We start from the raw sequence: 20,091 nt of genomic DNA, 5'->3' as shown, positions 1-20,091 counted from the left end.
TATGTTGGTTAAAAATGCCAGTGTCAAGTAAAAAGAGTCAAAATCTGACTGCCAGCTCCATCCGAGTTCACTTATTAAAGCAGAATTTGAGATGTTTGTTTAAATACATTTTTCATCATCACACTCTTTGGCAAACTATCATTGTGTAACAATTTGTTCAGTGTAATGTTAAAGCAGTTTTTAACCATGTTATAGTTGTTTCCTCTCAGTATTCACTTGCACAAAGTTGTATTTAGATTGATTCATGCATGTTTGATCAGTCTTTAATTGCTTATTTTCAACATGTCATATTGCAGATCAGCCTCTGTTTTCACCTGTAGTACTGCTCTATATTTCAGTTCTACAATTTTATTTTCTTTATTAGTGATACATGTAGGTTTCAGCAGCGTTGCGTAGTCATTTTAGTACAAATGGAAAAAAAATCCACAACTCACTAATGTGATCTGCACATATCCATAGGACGGGCTGACAGCTCCACTGGCACCCCACTGACTTGTGCCTTTTTAGCAAATCGTTTTAGTTGAATATTGTCCAAATTATAACATAATGATCCATGGGTGTCATAGATTATGACTACAGCGCAGACACAAACACAATAGACCTCATTTAACCAGTGTAAACCATGTAGCCTCTGTGTAAACCTCTGTTTGTTGCCCGGCGTAGAATGACTGTCACTGTCTACCCCAGGGCAGCTGTGGCTACATAAGGATCACTGATCATATTTTAAGACTTGTGAAAATGACACTGAGTATGATGCAGAAAACGGTTTTATATTCAAATAAATGTAGTGAATAGATGGTCCCTGAGATTTCCTACGAGGGACCAGACTCCACTGCTACAGATCAACACTGGAGATGGTAATATACTGTACCTCAATGTGATGGAGAGATAAATGAAACAGATAAGGGGAGAGGGTGAGGGGGGGTGGAGGGAGAGGAGAAAGAGTGAGATGATAGAGAAAGCGGGAAAGAGAAGAAGAGAGAGAGGGGGATGCCTGAATGAGAGGGGGGAGAGAAAGAGACAGAAAAAGATGGAGAGAAAAGGAGAGAGGTGGGTGATAGAGAGAGAGAGGAAGAGAGGGGGGTTGATAGAGAAGGAGGGGGCATGATAAGAGAGAGAAGGAGGCGGGGAGAGAAAAGAGCCAGAGGAAGAGAGAAGGAGAGGGGGTGAGAAAAGGAGAGAGGGGGGTGATAGCGAGAGAGGAGGAGTGTGAGACAGAGAGAGAGGGGGGGAATGAGGGAGCGAAAGGGGGAGAGAGAGAGAAGGAAGGGCATGATGGAGAGAGAGAGAGAGAGAGAGAGAGAAAAGAGGCAGAGAAAGGGGAAGAGAGGAGAGAAAGATGGGGAGAGAGAAGGGTGACTGATAGAGAGGGAGAGAGAAAGGGAGGGGGAGAAAGAGGTGATGGGAGAAGGACAAAGAGGAAGGGAGAAAGAAAGAGAGAGAAGGGGAATTCACCAAGAGATTTATTGCGTGATCATTTAAGCATCTTTGGCCACATGAAATTACATCTAAAAGGCTATAATTAAGAAAGAGACGGAGAGAGAGAGACGGAGAGAAAGAGACAGAGAAAAAAAAAACTTAAATGTGCAAAACCAATCACACGTCTGACAGTCACATGGTCCAGCCCATCTCTAGAAATGGGAGAAAGATGTAAAAATGAAGAGAGATGGGCAGAGAGAGAAAGAAAGAAATATGGAACAAAAGAGAAAGAAAGCTATAGAGAGAGAGAAGAAGGGAGAGAGAGAGGGGGGGAACAAGATAGAGAGAAAGAGAGGTAGAGAGAAAGAAACAGATTGGGGTAGATAGAAAAAGATAGAGATATACAGAGAAATGAAGAGAGAGAAAGAGAGGGAGGGTGGCAGAGAGAATGAGAGAAAGGGATAGAGAGAGCATCTGTGTGCTGAACTCACAGATAGGAGATGTTGAGGTGTCTGAATATCGTCCAGGACAGTGATGACAGGTTGTTATCTTTCATATTCCTGTAAATGAAATCAGACAACACCAAATCAGATTACGTCAGACATCACCAAATCAGATTATGTTTGGAGCAGGACAATAAAACAGGAGCACGACTTCTCATTACAGTTAAATGCAGAATTATTTAAGTTTGGCTAAAAATCTCACAAGTTTTACCTCATTTGAATATTTTGGTTACGTTTATATTTCTACTTCCTGGTTGGACAAACATGGAGGTAATTCAATAACTGTTACCTAGCAACTATAATGTAAACAAGGGCTAAATAAAAACCTTTATTTTGTCAAATTACTGATGGTCAATGGTCAACCAAATATGTGTTCAGCAGTTCATACATTTATGCAACATTTTGAGGACTTTTTACCATTCAAAGTTTTACCCTAATATTTGAATTGTTAATTGCTATGGCAACGGCTCTAAATTTTCATCATTCTGAAAATTACCCATGCTAAATTCTCTCAACAGGACAAATGTTTCAGAGTTCAGATGTTCTCCCGCTGATCCAAGCAGCGAAACATCTGCACTTAAACTTTTGTTCAGTTGACAGAATTAAATTTACTGTTGCTATGGATACTACATGCACAACAGAGGGATCACACAGACACTCGACTGATATAAAACTGATAAATATTTTCACCACAGGTACGACCTCACCAAGCCAAGTCATAATTAGAAAAAGCTGAAAACCTGTCAAATGCACTTTAATTCACTGCTTAGCGCTGAGCCATTACAAAGCAGAATATTCAAAAGATACAAAAGTACACACAGGTATTGCAGTTTGAGGTTGTTCTGAAAGGCCAGTTTGGACACATATGTGAGCCGGCTGTTGGTCACCGTTCTGGAAAAAAACAAAACAAAAAAACAGGAACATTAAACACAACAACTGAAATTACACAAATTATTTCATTATGGGTATTTGTTTATATGATGGTGGTTAAGTTTTTTTAGTTTCATTTTTCAGTAAGCACGTATTTGTTTGAGGTGGCTCGGGCATCTGTTCCGGACGCCTTCTGGACGCCTCTTTGGGGAGGTGTTCTGGGTATGTCCCACCAGGAGGAGGCCCCGACGAAGACTCAGGACTTTGACTTTGTGTTCAAATGAGGACTAAACCAGGACCAAACCGGGACTAAACCATGACCAAACCAGGACTAAACCAGTACTAAACCATGACCAAACCAGGACTAAACCAGGGCCAAACCATTACCAAACCAGGACTAAACCATGACCAAACCAGGACTAAACCAGGGCCAAACCATTACCAAACCAGGACTAAACCATGACCAAACCAGGACTAAACCAGGGCCAAATCATTACTAAACCAGGACTAAACAGGACCAAACCAGGGCCAACCAATAGCGAGTGTTGGTTCATCACTGTGATTTTTTGAGATGTCATGGACTAAACTGTCCTCTGTAAAATCCTGTCTTTTCACAGATATCTCTTGTACCTGTAGACCTCTTCAGACCTGTTCTGAAATGTGTGGGATTCTAGTAGTACTAGTATTAGTTTATCAGTTCAGATTTCAGTCTACTCTCAGATGTTTATGTTGCTAACAATGAACCAAATTCTGCTTTTTAAAATCACAATTACAGAAAATCTAGAGCTGCTGTTGACTAAAACATAGGGCAGTTGTAGAGGATCAGGTGGAGTGGTTTTGTGGAGGAAATGAGAGCTGCCGAGGCCATAGCCACCTCCGCTCTGAGTGTTATTAAAAGCGTATAGGCTGTATTAACACAACACAACACACTCTTAACTCACTGAACAGGGCCTGAAAAATGCTACTTTTACTCTACAAATGCACTGCAAAAACTTTACTACAATCATTAACCCACTGTTTCATTTGGTTACAACTAGTTTTGTTCATTAAAAGATAGATTCACATAATTAGAATGTTAAGATTATAATTAGAAGTTCATATTGTATAAGTTTAAATGTATATGAAAAATAAAATAAAATAAAAACTTTAAACAAGAAAGTACACTCACAAACTTCAGATAAACCAGTGGTTTATTTCTGGTCTAGTCCTGGTCTAGTCCCGGTCTAAACCCGGTCTAGTCCCGGTTTAGTTCTGGTTTAGAAAGATAAATAGGTTGGATTTACAGGTTCCTGAGGTTCTTGTAGTAGTGCAGGTCCTTGATGTTGATGGACTAGAAGCTGTTCTGGTCCTGGTTTTGTCCTAGTTTAATCCTGGTCTAATCCTGGTCTAGTCCTGGTCTTCTCCTGATCTAGTCCTGGTTTGGTCCTGGTCTAGTCCCGGTCTAATCCTGGTTTAACCCTTGCCTAATCCTGGGCTAGTCCTGGTCTTGTCCTGGTCTAGTCCTGCTCTAGTCCTGGTTTAATACTGGCCTAGTCCTGGTCTCCTCCTGGTCTCCTCCTGGTCTAGTCCTGGTCTAGGCCTAGTTTAATTCTGGTTATAATGATAAATAAATTGGATTTACAGGTTCCTGAGGTTCTTGTAGTAGTGCAGGTCCTTGATGTTGATGGACTAGAAGCTGTTCTGGTCCTGGTTTTGTCCTAGTTTAATCCTGGTCTATTCCTGGTCTATTCCTGGTCTAATCCTGGTCTAGTCCTGGTCTTCTCCTGATCTAGTCCTGGTTTGGTCCTGGTCTAGTCTCGGTCTAATCCTGGTTTAACCCTGGCCTAATCCTGGGCTAGTCCTGCTCTAGTCTTGGTTTAATACTGGTCTAGTCCTGGTCTCGTCCTGGTCTAGTCCCGGTTTAGGCCTAGTTTAATTCTGGTTATAATGATAGATAAATTGGATTTACGGGTTTGTGGGGTTCTTGTAGTAGTGCAGATCTTTGTCATTGATGGAAAAAGCTGAAAAGCTGCTCTGTTTTAGTCCCGGTCTAGTCCCGGTCTAGTCCTGGTCTAGTCCCGGTCTAGTCCTGGTCTAGTCCTGGTTTATAATGATAAATAGGTTGGACTTACAGGTTCCTGAGGTTCCTGTAGTAGTGCAGGTCCTTGTCGTTGATGGAGGAGAAGCTGCTCTGGTTGGCGATGTAACTGTGACAGAGAGAACAGAGCCATTTGTTAAAGTGTCCTCAGCAGACTCTCACTCACACACACACACTCTCACTCTCACTCACACACACACACCCACAGACACTCTCACATACACACACACTCACACACACACACCGAGTCTAGTCACAGGGACAAATGCAATACAATAAATGAGCATCAACGGAGGCTGGGAATTATTAACCTGCTAATGACAGATGGATTTGTGTAGTTCTCTATGCATTTATCAGTCTGGAACGGCTCTCACTGAAAGACAATGGAAAGGCGGGATGTTGTAGTTGTACGCTGGTCATGCCATACTACTAGTATTTTCTATTTTATTTATTTTTTTTATGTATATGTTCTTGTTTTGTGTTGTCTTTTTATGCTATGTTCAGGGTGTTATTCTGTGTTTGACAAAAAGGGTTAGGGTTATGTTTATTATCATTGTCTTGTTCCATGTTTTATTTGAGTGTCCTTTAAAAAAAAAAAGGCGGGACGTTGTTACAAATATTTGAATCTGATTGGTCGAAGCGTCATAACAGCGGAACAAGCCGAGAAATCAAACTTTACTTAAATCCACCTGAGATAAAAGCCAAATGACATCTTTCCCTCCACAAATGCACAAAGCGCTTCTTCTCTCTGCACGATTTTCACAAACAAATGAGTCTGTATTTATGAAGTACATCTGTGGGCGTCACCATGTTTGTTTTGGTTTGTTTGGACACTTCACCTTTGCTCTGCCAAGATGGATTCTTATGAGTTTGTGAACTGACAAATATTGGGAGAATTCATTTTGGTTAGGACAATGTGCGCCAATATAAACACTTTTTTCGATAATTTCCCAGTACAATTTTATCTTTTTCTGATTAAAACTTTAGAAATGTATTTTATTCCTCAACGTTGACCTTTATAGATATTATAAAAGAGACTGAGATTTTAGCCAAGTTAATGTGTTACAATGTTTTAGACCTGATCTAGTCCTGGTTTTGGCTTGGTTCAGTCACGGTTTAGTCCTGGTTTAGTCCTGGTCTAGTCTTGGTTTAGTTCTGGTTCAATCGTGGTTCAGTTCTGATTCAGTCCTGGTTCAGTCCTGGTCTAGTCTTGGTTCAGTCCTGGTCTAGTCCTGGTCTAGTCTTGATTCAATCCTGGTCTAGTCCTGGTCTAGTCTTGGTTTAGTTCTGGTTCAATTGTGGTTCAGTTCTGATTCAGTCCTGGTTCAGTCCTGGTCTAGTCTTGATTCAATCCTGGTCTAGTCCTGGTTTAGTGCTGGTTCAGTCCTGTTTCAGTCCTGGTTCAGTCCTGGTCTAGTCTTGGTTCAGTCTTGATTCAGTCCTGGACTAATCTTGGTTCAGTCTTGATTCAGTCCTAGTTTAGTCCCGGTTTAGTCCCGGTTTAGTCCTGGTCTAATTTAAAATGTAACAATATGAAATGACATCCAAATTAAAAAAAAAAGAAAAAGTTCTTGAATGGCGACTATACACTTCCATCTCATGTATCTGGGCGACAGTAGCTCAGTTTTTAAAATGTCTGTCCACTGATCTGAAGGTTGGTGGTTCGAAACCCGCTCACCGATGTATGAATATGTGTGTGAATGAGTGTGTGTGAATGAGTGAATGTGTGTGTGTGAATGAGTGAGTTGTTCCTTGATGTAAAGTGCTTCGAGTGCGGTGGAAGGTGCAAAAGTGCTATATACATATGTGTCCATTTACTGTGTATGTGCCTTGGAAATACTACATAGTGACAAACCAATAGATATTTTTGTTGTTGCACAAAATTTAGAAGAATTGTTATAAAGAAGATTGTAAATCCTTAGAGGGTCCAGAGCTTATTAAATAATCGTTTGAATCCAAGTTAATAACGCCTAAGGTCATGCAGAATAAGATGTTAATATGTACTAAAGAACAATTAATTCACCTTTATCTGGTATTCTAAATAGCACTTAGTTAAAATTTATTGTTTTGAAAATGCTATACTCACCCAAAACAACGTATTAACATAAACACATAAGTTTTACTCCCTGACTAAGCGACCCCTCCTTCAGAGCGCTATCACTACTGCACAACACATCAGGTTTGTCCAGTTGCTGTGTACAGTTTTGTATCATGTTTTTGTATATTTATGGAGAATTGTCGTGTGGCTCATGGGGGACGTAGGCTTGTGGGTGGAGCATTGGACAGAATGTTACAGATAAACGGTAAGAAGGGTTTGAATAGGACCCGGGAGAGATCGCTAAAATACTCAAACATGCATGGATGACATCTAAAACCTCCTCAAGTTTTTGATGAGTGAATATTGTCATAACATGGGAGAAAGTAAAGAAAGTTGATTTTGCGTAATATCCCCTAATTTTTACCACCTAAAAAACATTGCAAAAATCAAAGGTATACTTTCAAAGCCAGACTTGGAGAGACTTATCCATGCATTTGTCTCCAGTAGGTTAGACTACTGTAACGTCCTGTTCACTGGCCTCTCCAAACGAGCAGTAAGACAAATGCACTACATCCAGAACGCTGCTGCTCGGGTCCTGACTAGAACCAGGAAGTACGAGCACATACGTCTGTGCTCAGGTCTCTGCACTGACTCCTGTAGCTCAAAGAACAGACTTTAAAGCAGCTCTGTTTGTGAACAAGTCTCTCCATGGCCTAAGTCCAAAGTATATCTCCGACATGTTAGTGCCATATGAACCATCTCGCAATTTGAGGACTTCAGGGATCGGCCTCCTGCTGGTGCCCAGAGTCAGGACTAAACATGGAGAATCAGTGTTTCAGTTTTATGCAACTAAAACCTGCAACAGTCTTCCTGAAGATGTGAGACAGGCCTGTACTTTGACAATGTTTAAATCCAGGCTCGAAACCGTCCCGTTTAGCTGTGCATATGACTGAAAGGTTTTTATTCTACACTCTTCTCTTTTAATGGTAATTTTATGATGATTATTTGTGATTATTTATGTTTTAATTTGTGTCATTTTAATGTCTTTCTTATTCTGTGAAGCACTTTGAATTACTTTCTGTACAAATTGTGCTATACAGATAAACTTGTCTTGCCTTTAACGAACCATAATTTGTATCTTTGTGAATGATTAAACTAAAGGACAGATGGAGTTACTTGGAGCTGTGTGCTTTCTGAATATGCTTCTTCTAATTTACAATGTCTACTCAGTGTCAACACGCCCACTTTCAATGACACTGTAGGCTTCTTATTAGGCTTAATTAGGACGGCTAATCAAAACCAGTTATGTAGTAAAATCATGTTTGAATTAAAGATGATGGAGTAGCCTATAATGAGCTGCACTTTTTACTGTGGCACTTGTTTTGGTTCAAAGCTTAGTAGTAAAGTAGTGAAGTATTTCTGTTTGGTCCTGATACAACCCTGGAGACATTTCAAGGACCAAAACATTTGTACATCTAAGCAAAGGGAACGACAGTCTAACAAGTGAAATTTTCTATGGGCTTAATGAGTTCAAATGTCAATCTATGTGTAAATGAGAAATGTTTTAAAGAATCCATAATTAACCTACGTCACATGTTGATTTGACATTTAGGCTGATGTTTTATTGATTACTCTTTTATCAAATAGATAGACGGTCTTTGGTAAACGGTCGCATTTTTATAGCGCTTTTCCACCTTCAAGTCACTCAAAGCATTTTACATCAAGGAACTGCTCACACATTCACACACACATTCATACACCAGTGTACACAGACACTTGTTTAGATGACTGGACAAAGTTGTTGTTTCCAGGTGACAGCTTATTTTGAGAAGGCAAATTAAAATTAAAAGTTTTACCTGTAGCGCTTCGCCATAACAAATAGCATGCAGTTTCAGACAGCGTGGATGAGAGGCATATATCCCCGGTCCAGTCATCCCTCATTATAAACACTACAGGCCTGTACTCCTCTGAATCAGTGGCTAATGTGTTTACACGCACATGAAAAAGATGATCATAATCTGATTTCTGGTGTTATCAGATTACTGTAGTATCATTTAAACAGTTGCAGTACCAGTCAAAACACCATGTCCAAACTACCACTCTGTACATTTTATATACACACAGAAGACATCGAACATAAGTAAGATATGTGGAATTATGAAGTAAACAAAAAAACTGTACTAAATATTTTTTTGACAAAGCAAAGAGCGGCTACTTTGAAGATTTGAATATAACGTATATTATTATTATTATTATTATTATTATTATTATTATTATTATTATTATGTTTCAAATGTAGAATTATTTACCTTTTTTCTTTGCTACATAATTCAGTATATCCTGTTTCATATATTTGAAGTAATAAAAATAAATAAATAAAACATTGAATGAGAGAGTGTCTCCAAACTGCTGTGTATATCTATTTATTTATCTATTTTAAAATGCATTGTGGTTTCACTGTATCCAAATACCAGTGTTGGAAGAAGTACTCAATTTTGTAAAAGTTAAAGCCAAGTAAAGTAAAAAGTAAAAGCATCACATGAAAAAATCTATTTACATTAAATTATTAAAGTATCTGTTTCAAAATTAACTTAAAAAGTAAAATAAAGATTTGTGATAAATCTTGTTCAATAGAAACAACTAAATCAATTGTTTTTATTAGTTTATTTTTGTTTGCTCAAATTAAGAATGTGTTAAAAAATAAACTTTCAACCTTTTAGCAGGTCTAAGACAATAATAAAAAATACTTTTACTTTTCAGTCCTGTTCAAAAATGTAGTGGAGTAGAAAGTACAGATATTTGCTCTCAAAGTGAAATAAAAGTACAAAATACCCATTGTGAAACTGCCTCAAGTAAAGATACATAAAATGTGTACTTGAATTCAGTACTTTACTACTTTTACTTCTTACTTACTGCTTTTACCATCACTGCTAAATACAACAGTTACTATGAAAACCCACAGATTCACTGACACTTGTCACCAGGTGTTTTTGAGCATCCTATTTCTCTTGTGCTGTAAACACACCCCACAAATCAGATCCAATTATTGTCTTCTGATTATTCTAGTTGTGTTTTTTTACTGGCCGTGGGTGCAGCCTGCTCATTTCTATAGCGCTTTTCTACCTTCAAGGCACTCAAAGCGCTTTACAACAAGGAACCACTCACCACTTCACACACACATTCATACACCAGTGTACGCAGACACTGAGGGCAAGGTGGGTTAAGTGTCTTGCCCAAGGACACAACGACAGCATTCATCTGTGTGAGCTAGAATCGCACCGCCAACCTATGGATCAGTGGAAAAACACTCTACCAACTGAGCTACTGTCGCCCAAGATCACCATGATAGTTCTCATTTTCGCCCTTGTTACCTATCTATAAGATTTGCTGTGGCTTTTCACCATCAGGCCTCAAATCAACCACCACGGCCCGACTCAAGGCTCCTCCACAGCCCTGACAAACGGCCCCTTATCTCCCTCCTGTTCCCAACAAGGCCGAACACCTCCGCCGCAAGAGATAGGGCCGCAATTAACCATTTCTATTGACATTCTAAGGTTACACGATGTCTTCAGGAGTCCTGGTTTAGTCCTGATTTTGTCCTGATTTAGTCCTGGTCAAATCCTGATTTAGTCCCGATCTAGTCCTGGTTTGGTTGCGGACTTGTCCTGGTTTGATCCTGGTCTTCTCCTGGTATAATCCTGGTTTAGCTCTGGTCTTGTCCTGGTCTAGTCCTAGCCTAGTCCTTGGCTAGTTTTGGTCTAATCCTGGTTTAATCCAAGTTTAGTCCTGGTCTGGTCCTGGTCTAGTTCTGGTTTAGTCCTGGTCTGGTCCTGGTTTAGTCCTGGTCTAGTCCTGGTCTAGTCCTTAGTTAGTTCTGGTCTAGTCCAGGTTTAATCCTAGTTTAGTCCTGGTCTGGTCCTCGTCTAGTCCTGGTTTAGTCCTGGTCTGTTTTAGCCTGGTCTAGACCACGTTTAATCCAAGTTTACTCTCGGTCTAGTCCTGGTTTAGTCCTGGTCTGGTTTGGCCTGGTCTAGACCACGTTAAATCCTAGTTTACTCTTGGTCTAGTCTTGGTTTAATCCTAGTGTTAATTTTCGTCTGGTACTGGTTTAGTCCTGGTATAGTTCTGGTTAAAGTTTAGTTCTGGCCTGGTACTGATCTAGTCCAAGTTAAATCCTGGTTTAATCCTGGACTAGAGTGGTCTTGGTCTAGTCCTGGTTTAGTCCTTGTCTAGTCTTGCTTTAGCCCTCATTAGTCCTATTTTTAAGGAGAGATAACGCCATAATTAACCATTTCTATTGGCACTCTCAGGCCTCGTGACGTCTTCGGGGGGCCAGACTATGGTCCACTTACCCAGCAGCCACCACGAAAACGCGCGCTCTCGCACATCACTCCCTCACCGCGTGTGTGCCCATCTCATCCAGTGTTGACTCTCCTTCATAACGCGAATCGATTCTCACTGTGGCACTGCCCGCTCGGGGGGTTCATTGCTCCAAACGCACCCGAGGGGGAAGACGTCTGCGCTAATATTTGGACAGACCGAATAAGCTCACGTCCCCAAACGCGCGCTGTGGTTTTTGCACGCTTTTTTGCGCACATTACATTGACGCCCATTCATTCCTGGGTGATTGATCCAAACCTTAACCACAGTGACTACTTGCCTAACCTTAACCTTTACCTAAACCATAACCTTAACCTGTTTAACCCAGATCTGAACTTTAAACCAAGCTGTTGATCTAAACACACAGGATTTGCGTCACCTGATTGGTCATCATCATAAGGAAAGCAGGTCTCCCAAGATATGTGTGTGTTTGTGCGCGCGCGTCCAGATATTTGTCCCCCCACATTGTGATACATACACCGATCCCCACGTCTCCACGCACGTATTACGCACGCGCTGGCCGTCAGGGGGTCTCTTTATCACAGCGTTTGTTTTGGAAATCGTGCCGCGTCGCCCCCGTTATGCAATCGGCGTATAGGTGACGCGTCCCGAGCTCGGCGGATGAATCATCGCATCACAAATCGGTGCCTCGCGTGCTTGTGCTTGCGTATGTGCGCGCGTGTGCGAGACAGGAGGTGATGGAGACGCGTTCATTTCAAGCCCCCCTAGAACCAAATAGCTGAATTAAATTGTATTCGGATGGATTTGAAATGTTGGCACGACTGACGAGCGGTGGATTCACAGTGGCTCAGACTGGCGTTACGCAGCGTGTAGCCCACTGCGCACAGCTCCGAGGGTCTCCTTGACTGAGCTGAATTTTGTCTCTCCACACACCTTTACGTTAGTTTAAATTCCATAGGCGGGCGAGTGTCGTAAATTGGGTTATGATGATTAGATTGGCTTTTACGCACAGTGTTTTTTGTTGGTTCACATCGTCTACACTTGCTCTGACTATAACAGTATATCTTTATGGTGACATTTGAGCTTTACGTGTACAAATCACGTTAGGTAGAGGAACAAATAGGTCTAAATTATTACATTTAAATTGCATTCAGACCCATTAATCGCTTTTCACCCGCGGATTCGTTGTGATGGAAAATAAAATCACGTCCTATGAATATTTCCTAAAGATTGGGGTTCTCATAGTTAGTTCACACATTTTTGTCGTTTGGGATAAAACAGAAATGGGCTGACAACTTGTGGGCAGTTATTTCAAAGCACCTCGCGTTGTATTCAGGTCTGGTTTTGCTCAAACACACAATGAATGAACAGCGCGGGGGGATGCGCGCCGTGGCCGAGAGCCGTCACTCACATGTCGGTGATGTTCTCCATCTCCGCCTCGCCCTGCAGCGTGGGGAAGCCGCTGATGCCTCGCTCCGGGTCCACGCAGGAGATCCGGGAGCCGCTACACGAGCAGGAGGACGGGCACGCCTCCGCAGAGCTCCACACCATATCCCCGGAGCCCACGGCCAAACCTACGAACACGACCCACCACCAGCAGTACCTCCAGCGGCGCCAGTACCACGACGGAGCCCCCCACGATCGCATCTCGACTTCTCAGGCTTCGGCTCGGTCCCGCTCCAGAGCCCCCCAAAAGACCCTCAGCGCGTACGATAACACGGCTCTCTCTCCTCTCCCCTCCGGTGCTGATGGATGATGCAAAATCTGTAAGGGTTAGAAAACCATGAGCCGCGGGGGAAATCACGGACAGCGCGGAAAAAAGTCGTCACCGGCTCAAATGGGGAAAAAAAGCCACAGTGCGTTGGTTTGGTTGTATTCCTCTCTCCGGTGTCGCTCCGGTTCACAGTCCTCCGTGTGTCCGCTGCTCAGAGCCGCTGTCTCCGTGTGTGTGCATGTGTCCCCCCCCCCCCCCTCCACCTTCCCCCCCTCCGCGCGCGCTCTGCTCTCTCTCTCTCTCTCTCTCTCTCTCTCTCTCCTCCTCGCGCTCCTCCTGTCACCACTGCTGTCAATGTGATGTGGATATGCAAATACGACAGGAACACTCAAAACGGAGCGGAAACCTCGGTCACAGCGCACTTGCCCTCGAAATTTTTGCAATAACAGGACTCAATATTACGCACTGGTCTGGCACCATCCACTCACCATCGGATGTTTTGTCGCGTCCCAACTATATAACTTAAATTAAGCCGCCTTATTTGGCCTGACACCGGTTTTACTTTTACAAATATTGAGTTTCTTAGTCAATTTAGTTAAACATTTGCAAATTTACCTGGAAAAATGGCACTTTATATCTAAAAAGGCTTATCTTTGTTGTAGAACTTAAAGGCGCACTATAGGCCTAAGTATGTATCATTGGAGAATTAAACCACCTGCTTGTTTCCGTGGAGATATTGTTATTGCTTTGAATGTTCCACAGTATGTTCTTATCTACCCGCATTGAGATAATTTGATGCCACAAGGCAAAGTTACAGGTCAGATCTGTCAAAAAGCAAGCCTTAAATAAATGATGCCTACTTATTTGACCTACATTTATTTAAAACAACATTGATTTCTGTCAAATTTTAGTCAAATATTTTCAAATTTAGCCGTCTAATTTTAAAAGGTGCACGAGACCTGTATGGACATTTGCCTCGTTTCCATGGAGACGCTATTGCTTTGTTTAGAATGCATGTTTTTTTTTGTAGCAACAACTAACAACTGCAATTGATTAAACGCAAGAAAGGTGAGTTTAGTGGCCTACTGTGAAACATTCTAAGCAAAGCAATAACGTTACCATGGAGACAAACCAGTGGCACATCCTCCACCAGAAAAGTTAGTTAATAGTCACATTTTTACATAGTGCTTTTCTATCTTCAAGGCATTCAAAGCGTTTTACATCAAGGAACATTTACAGACACATTCATACACCAGTGTGCGGAGACACTGGGAGGAGGTGGGTTAAGTGTCTTGCCCAAGGACACAACAACAACAACGTTCACCTGTGAGACCAAGAATTGCACCGCCAACCTGTGAGTCAATGGATCTAACCGCTCGCCCAATAATATTTATGTCAAGAGCGGGATTCGAACCGCCAACCTTTGGATCAGTGGACAAACCTTACAAACCTCAGCTGTCATATTCATTTTTTTTTTTTTTTAACCATTTTGCTTTGAATAAAAATGTCCATTTTTGTCATAAACATGCATCTATCTTTTATAAATGTTTGACACAACATGAAAACCGCACATTAACATTAACCAAGCGTCAGCAGTAGCGGGAGGCAGAGCAGTGATTCCTCGTTGTTACTGCTCTCATAAACCTTTCTTTGACCGCTCCTCTGTCCCGCTGTCTGACTCCCGTAAAACACAGTACCCTCACATTATAGAAGACGTCCTCTGGCTGAGGGGAGGAGAGACGGGAAAGATCAAATGCCGTTTGCCTGCAGAGAAATACATACACACAAGTCAATATTTAACTAGAGCTTAGTTCATCTCTGTTCCACGCCATCAGTTTAGCAGTACTATTGAAATTATACGCTCTGCTGAAGTATCAATACAAAATAAAAACATAAACTAGACACAATTTCACCTTTGAATTAAAATAGATTCAGATTTATATAAAATACTTTGTGATTTTAAAGATCTCAAGACCAGCCTGACCAGTAGCATCTTTTCGCATTACACGTTTGTCACATTTATTAAACACATTTCACATTAATCTAATAATTTCAGGGCCTTTTTGCAGGTCTTTCCAAAGGGGAAGTTGTTTTATATTTATACTGTAACAATTCAAATAGAAATCTACAACAGAAAAACTTCACATCAGTAAAAAACAGTTTGATGCATTTATAGATTTACAGACAGATGTCAGTCAGATAACAGATGTCGCTTGAACTGACCATGACCTGAAGGTTCCTCATGTTCTTGCTCTCCTCCCTCTCTCTCTCTCTTTTCTCACTCTTTCTCTCCCTGTTTGCTCTCCATCTCCTCCCCTCCTTCTCTTATTCCTCCCTCTCCCCTTTCACTTCTCTCCCCGTCTCTTATTTCCCTCTCTGTATCCGCTCCTATAGTTCTCTACTTCCTCTTGCTCCCTCTATATGTCCTCTCCTTTTTTCACTCTCCCACTTTTTATTCTGCCCCTCCCTCTCTTTCTCCTCTTTCCTTCTCTTTCTCTCTCCCTCTCCTCCCTCTCTCTCCCTCCCTGTGGCTGTTGGCACGTCTGCTGACAGGGGGCGCCGTGCTGCCAGGGTCGGGTGAGGACTTGGATCAGGTCTTTATGGAGAGCGCTGCTGAGATGTGTAGCCTTCCTCCTCCTTCCCCCTCCATCCATCCATCTTCCGTTCCTCTCTCTCTACCTCTCTACCTCTCTCTACTCCTCTCTATCTCTCCTCCCTCTCTCCCTTTCTCTATCTTCTCTACCTCTCTTCTTCCTCTCCTCCTCTCTTACCTTATCTCCTCCTCTCTACCTCTCCCCTCTCTCTATCCTCTCTACCGCTCTCCTCTCTTCCCCTCTCCCTCTCTGTCCTCTCTCTCTCCCCTCCCTCTCTCTATCCTCTCTACGTCTCTACCTCTCCCCTCCCTCTCTCTATCCTCTCTACCCTTCTCTTCCCCTCTCCTTTTGCCCTCTTCATGCCCCTTCTTCTATCTCTCCTTATCTCTCCATCTCCCTCTCTCCTCCCTCGCTACCACTCCTCAATGTCCTTCTCTGCCACTCTCTGCCTCTCTCTCTCTCCCTTCCTTTCTCTATATCTTCCTCTCTCTTCTCCCTTCCTCTGCTCCCTCCCTTCTTCCCTTCTTCCCTCTCTCCCCTCTGAATAATTCATGGGGAGGATATAACCTTTGACCAACTTCAGGGTGAAAAGATTTGATCTTATTGAAGATTTTGGAGCGTTTTGGAAAAGTCGAGGTCAGTGAAGCATCAGAGGACAGTCGCCGAGCACCGACCAAACTGTCAATACATGACGTGGACCAGGGGCGAGCGGGCGAAAGATAACGTCTCCATTTTTATTATTTGGATGACGATATTCAAACTACATTAAGGTGATGTATCAGAAGTGTGCTCAAATGTGCCTGGAAATGAAAGTATTACATGGAACAAATGTGCAGAAGTACAACCCTCAATATAAAGATGTATTTTATCATGTTTTTGTACTTTCACTCCATATTTATATCTCCTAATCCACAGCTGAGGTTGTGTTTTGTTTCATTCACATGTTTAACACACAAATCCTGCATATTTAGTCTGAGTTCTTCTCTCAAACAGGAAACACTCCCATTCCACCTTGTGATGTCATGTGGTGATACAGGAAGTGCTCCACTGTGTTTTAAACTCCACACACCGTCACTAGAATCATTTGGATGATTTCAGTCCTAGAATTGCCATTGAATCTCTGCTGAACTTAAAGGTAAAAGGTAGCTGTCAATTTGAAAACTACCACTTCATGACATCACAAGGTGGAACAGAGCATTTTGAGCTTTGGAAATGTGATTTAAACATGTACGAATGAAACAAAACACAACTCCAGGTATGTTTTTGAGGAGGTAACAATATTATAACATGGCTTAAACCTCACATGAGTACATTTTGTGTAATATAGAACCTTTAAAGATGCACTCTGTAACTTTTTTAGCAGAGGTGCATTCCTTGTTTGTCTCTATAAAGATGTTATAGGTTTGCCTGCAGTTTTATATATTACAAAAATAAACTTTATCTATATCACATTTATCGAGTTATTCATGGCTTGAGTCAAATGAGGCCTTCCTGGTTTAAATGATTTGTGTGGACCTTTCCCCATTGAAAAGATGTAATATTTTGATTGCTGTGACAACAGAGGACAGTTTCCATGCCAACCTTCGAATCAGGAAGGAATTCTTATGCCTGAAACCCATCAATAGGCGTTTTATTGCCAAAAAAAGCCTTGAAAATGATGAATTCTTGCTATATGTAGGCTTGCCTCTCTGCAGATCTGACTTGTAAATAGCCTCATCATCCGCTCGGCTCAGTGGAGATGGGTATTTTTTAATGCCATACTTAGGAACATTCCAGGCAAAGCTATAGCATCCCCATGGAGCACGCGATCGACCCCCAACAGAAAAGTTCCATAGTGCACGTTTAAATTTATAGGCAGTATTATTTTGTGAGTACATGTTAAGGTTTTTTTTTAATATGACTTCACAATTTTCCCACTGTGTCAAACTTTATTTATACAATAATGAAAACAATAGAATAACAACAAAACCCCTACAGCAGCTCTGTAAAGGCAGGTCTACACTTAATCAACACAGGAAACAGTTGAACCATGTTTCATTCTCCCATTTTCAGTCAAACAACGTTTTCCTCAAATAAATACATCTCACGGGACATTTCTCAAAGCGCTAGAGTCGCTGCTCCTTCCCTCCAACAAAAGAATGGATTTTACAATTCACCAAGCTCCCATTACAGCAACTAAATGTTTGTGTAACCTAAAAACAAGGTAAGAAAGATCCCAAAAAAGAAAAAAAAAGACTAAAAGTATTTAAAAGGAGAAAATGAACTAACTAAAAGATGCAATCTGTAACTTTTCTACTACCTGCTCGTGTTCATGGAGATGTTAGTGCTACGCCTTGAATGTTTCACAGTACGGCATTACACTCATCTATATTCATTTATTTAACTCAATGCGTCGTTATCACTAAAACAATAACAACACATTGCATTCTTATGTGAGTTAGCACGCCTCTCCACAGATCTGACCTGTAACTTATTTGTCCTGCTGGCATCACCTGACCCATCACCTTTAATGCCATACTGTGAAACACCCCAGGCAAAGCGAGTGATAACATCTCCATGGAGACAAGCAGTTAGACAGGAGACGCTCCACCAGAAAAGTTACGTAGTGCACCTTTAAAACAACTGCACACACTCGCACACACACACACACACGCACTCTCTTTTATCGCATCACAAATAAATAACAAATTAAGTAAAAATATCACAATAGCCATGCCACTCTAGCGATACATACATAAACAACAGAATCCAACTACTTTAAAGCTTTTTACAGAGCACCATCTGAAGAAAAAAACTCAAACAACTCCAGTACTTTTCAAAACATTGAATAAAACTTCAGGTTACCTTCAGAGTGGAGGCTCATAAAACAATACAGCGGCTAAAGGTGGTATTGGAGAGACTGGTATTGCTAATGAAGTAATCCACACATGGGAAGAATTCAAAACATAGATTTACATGAATTAGGTTTGATAATGCAGAGTTAAACAGAGGAGAATTATTGAAAAAACAAACAAACTGTAAAGGACATATTATGCATTCTTGTCACTTTAAATCTCTTTTAAACCTGCTTTTGGTCACCTTGGGTAAGTATTTCCATTTAGGCGTTAGAGCTTCCTCTGCTGTCGGCAATGGGAATGAACAGTTAGACAGTAAATCCCTCCTGAATGTTTTCCTAATAGATAAAACTCCAGGCTTTTCTTACAGTTTTTAAGTCCTTAAACCATCACCGGATTCATTCTGTGCGTTGCTCTATGACATAACAGTCCTGGCAAAATGCAAAGAGATCACGATTTTGGAAGTGACTTATCAAAATTAAAGGCCATCTCCGTTTTTTTTTTCCTTAACAAGTGTGAATGTCTGCTTTCATGACTAAATACGCCAACATGGCAACGCGTCCGATACCAGTTTTACCCGCTGTATTTTGTAAAGTGACAGTTTTTGTGTGTATAGAGTTGTATATATCCAAAGTGCAAATGTGATTATAGATAATACACTTTGACGATTTAATAATGTGAATTAGTTAAGACGACAACAGTAATATTTAGTAACTTATTTTTGAGTTTGCGCTAGCTTGAAAACCCAAGTGGAGGTGTATTGTGCGTATCTTATGTACAACGTTTCTTTCATTTAAATTAAAAACACATTCTTTAAAATTGTGTTTAAAAAAAACTAAGCAGACAAAATATTAAAAATCATCCAGCAAAAGTGAATCAAATCTATCATGTGGTTAAAGCTGCACTGCGGAACTTTACCGGCGGAGGGTTTATTACCTGCATTCTCCGTAGGGACAGAATTCATTTTTCTACAATGTTCCAAAGTATGGCAGTGTAATAAAATAATTAAACTTGTCTATCTCCATGGAGACAAGGAGGAAGCGCTGCCAAGCCACGTTACAGGTCAGATCTGTGGAGAGGCGAGCCCACTTACAAGAAAGCAAGTTTTTCATGGCAATAAAAGCGCCTGTAATTGATAAAATACAAGATGTTTACCATACTGTGGAACATTCCAAGCTAACAAACAAGCAAGTGCCATAACCTTCACCTGAAAAGTTACACAATGCACCTTTAAACCCAATACTAAATGAAATAAAAATTTTGAAGCATTAAAGTTCAGAGAAGGCAAGTTGTTCCAAAGCTGGTTTTCTGCTGAGATCCAGTTTTTCAAATCTTTGTAGTTCAGTGGATGCATTTTAAAGACCTTAGGATTTAAGAAAACAATTAACTACATAAACATTTTAAAGCAGGAAACAGATCCCGCAGGTGCCATAAGGATGTGATGAGGATTCCAGGTGTTTAGGTGTTTGAGGTCTGAGGGAGTGCAGCAAAATCTATAATCTAAAAACAACAACCTTCTTTACGTTTTCCCCATTCAATAATAAACATAACGACTTAAAGGCCCTGTACCAGATTTTTTTCCCCTACGTATTTTCAGCAAAACGTGTCTTGCCTCAGTACAGATATATTGTACAAGCAGCTGTTGAGGTTATAAAACGTTATATTATCCAAAAATCAGGAAGTGCCAGTTAGCATGCTAGT

General features: G+C 41.1%; 1 protein-coding gene across 1 annotated transcript in view; it reads right to left on the bottom strand.

Moving 5' to 3' along the window:
- Positions 1–12,909, bottom strand: part of ntrk2a (neurotrophic tyrosine kinase, receptor, type 2a) — a 137,277-nt gene extending 124,368 nt beyond the window's left edge. Inside the window, exons 1-4 of the mRNA XM_055224516.1 lie at positions 12,660–12,909; positions 4,904–4,978; positions 2,742–2,813; positions 1,911–1,979 (exon numbers count right to left, since the gene is read on the bottom strand). Coding sequence (XP_055080491.1) covers positions 1,911–1,979; positions 2,742–2,813; positions 4,904–4,978; positions 12,660–12,895 — 452 coding nt within the window. The 5' untranslated portion in view covers positions 12,896–12,909. The remainder of the gene's footprint in view (positions 1–1,910; positions 1,980–2,741; positions 2,814–4,903; positions 4,979–12,659) is intronic.
- Between the last annotated feature and the right edge of the window lie 7,182 nt (positions 12,910–20,091).

The sequence above is a fragment of the Periophthalmus magnuspinnatus genome, chromosome 9 (genome assembly GCF_009829125.3).
Source record: "Periophthalmus magnuspinnatus isolate fPerMag1 chromosome 9, fPerMag1.2.pri, whole genome shotgun sequence".
NCBI classification, from domain to species: Eukaryota; Metazoa; Chordata; class Actinopteri; order Gobiiformes; family Gobiidae; genus Periophthalmus; species Periophthalmus magnuspinnatus.
This window is presented reverse-complemented; position numbering and strand designations above follow the sequence as displayed.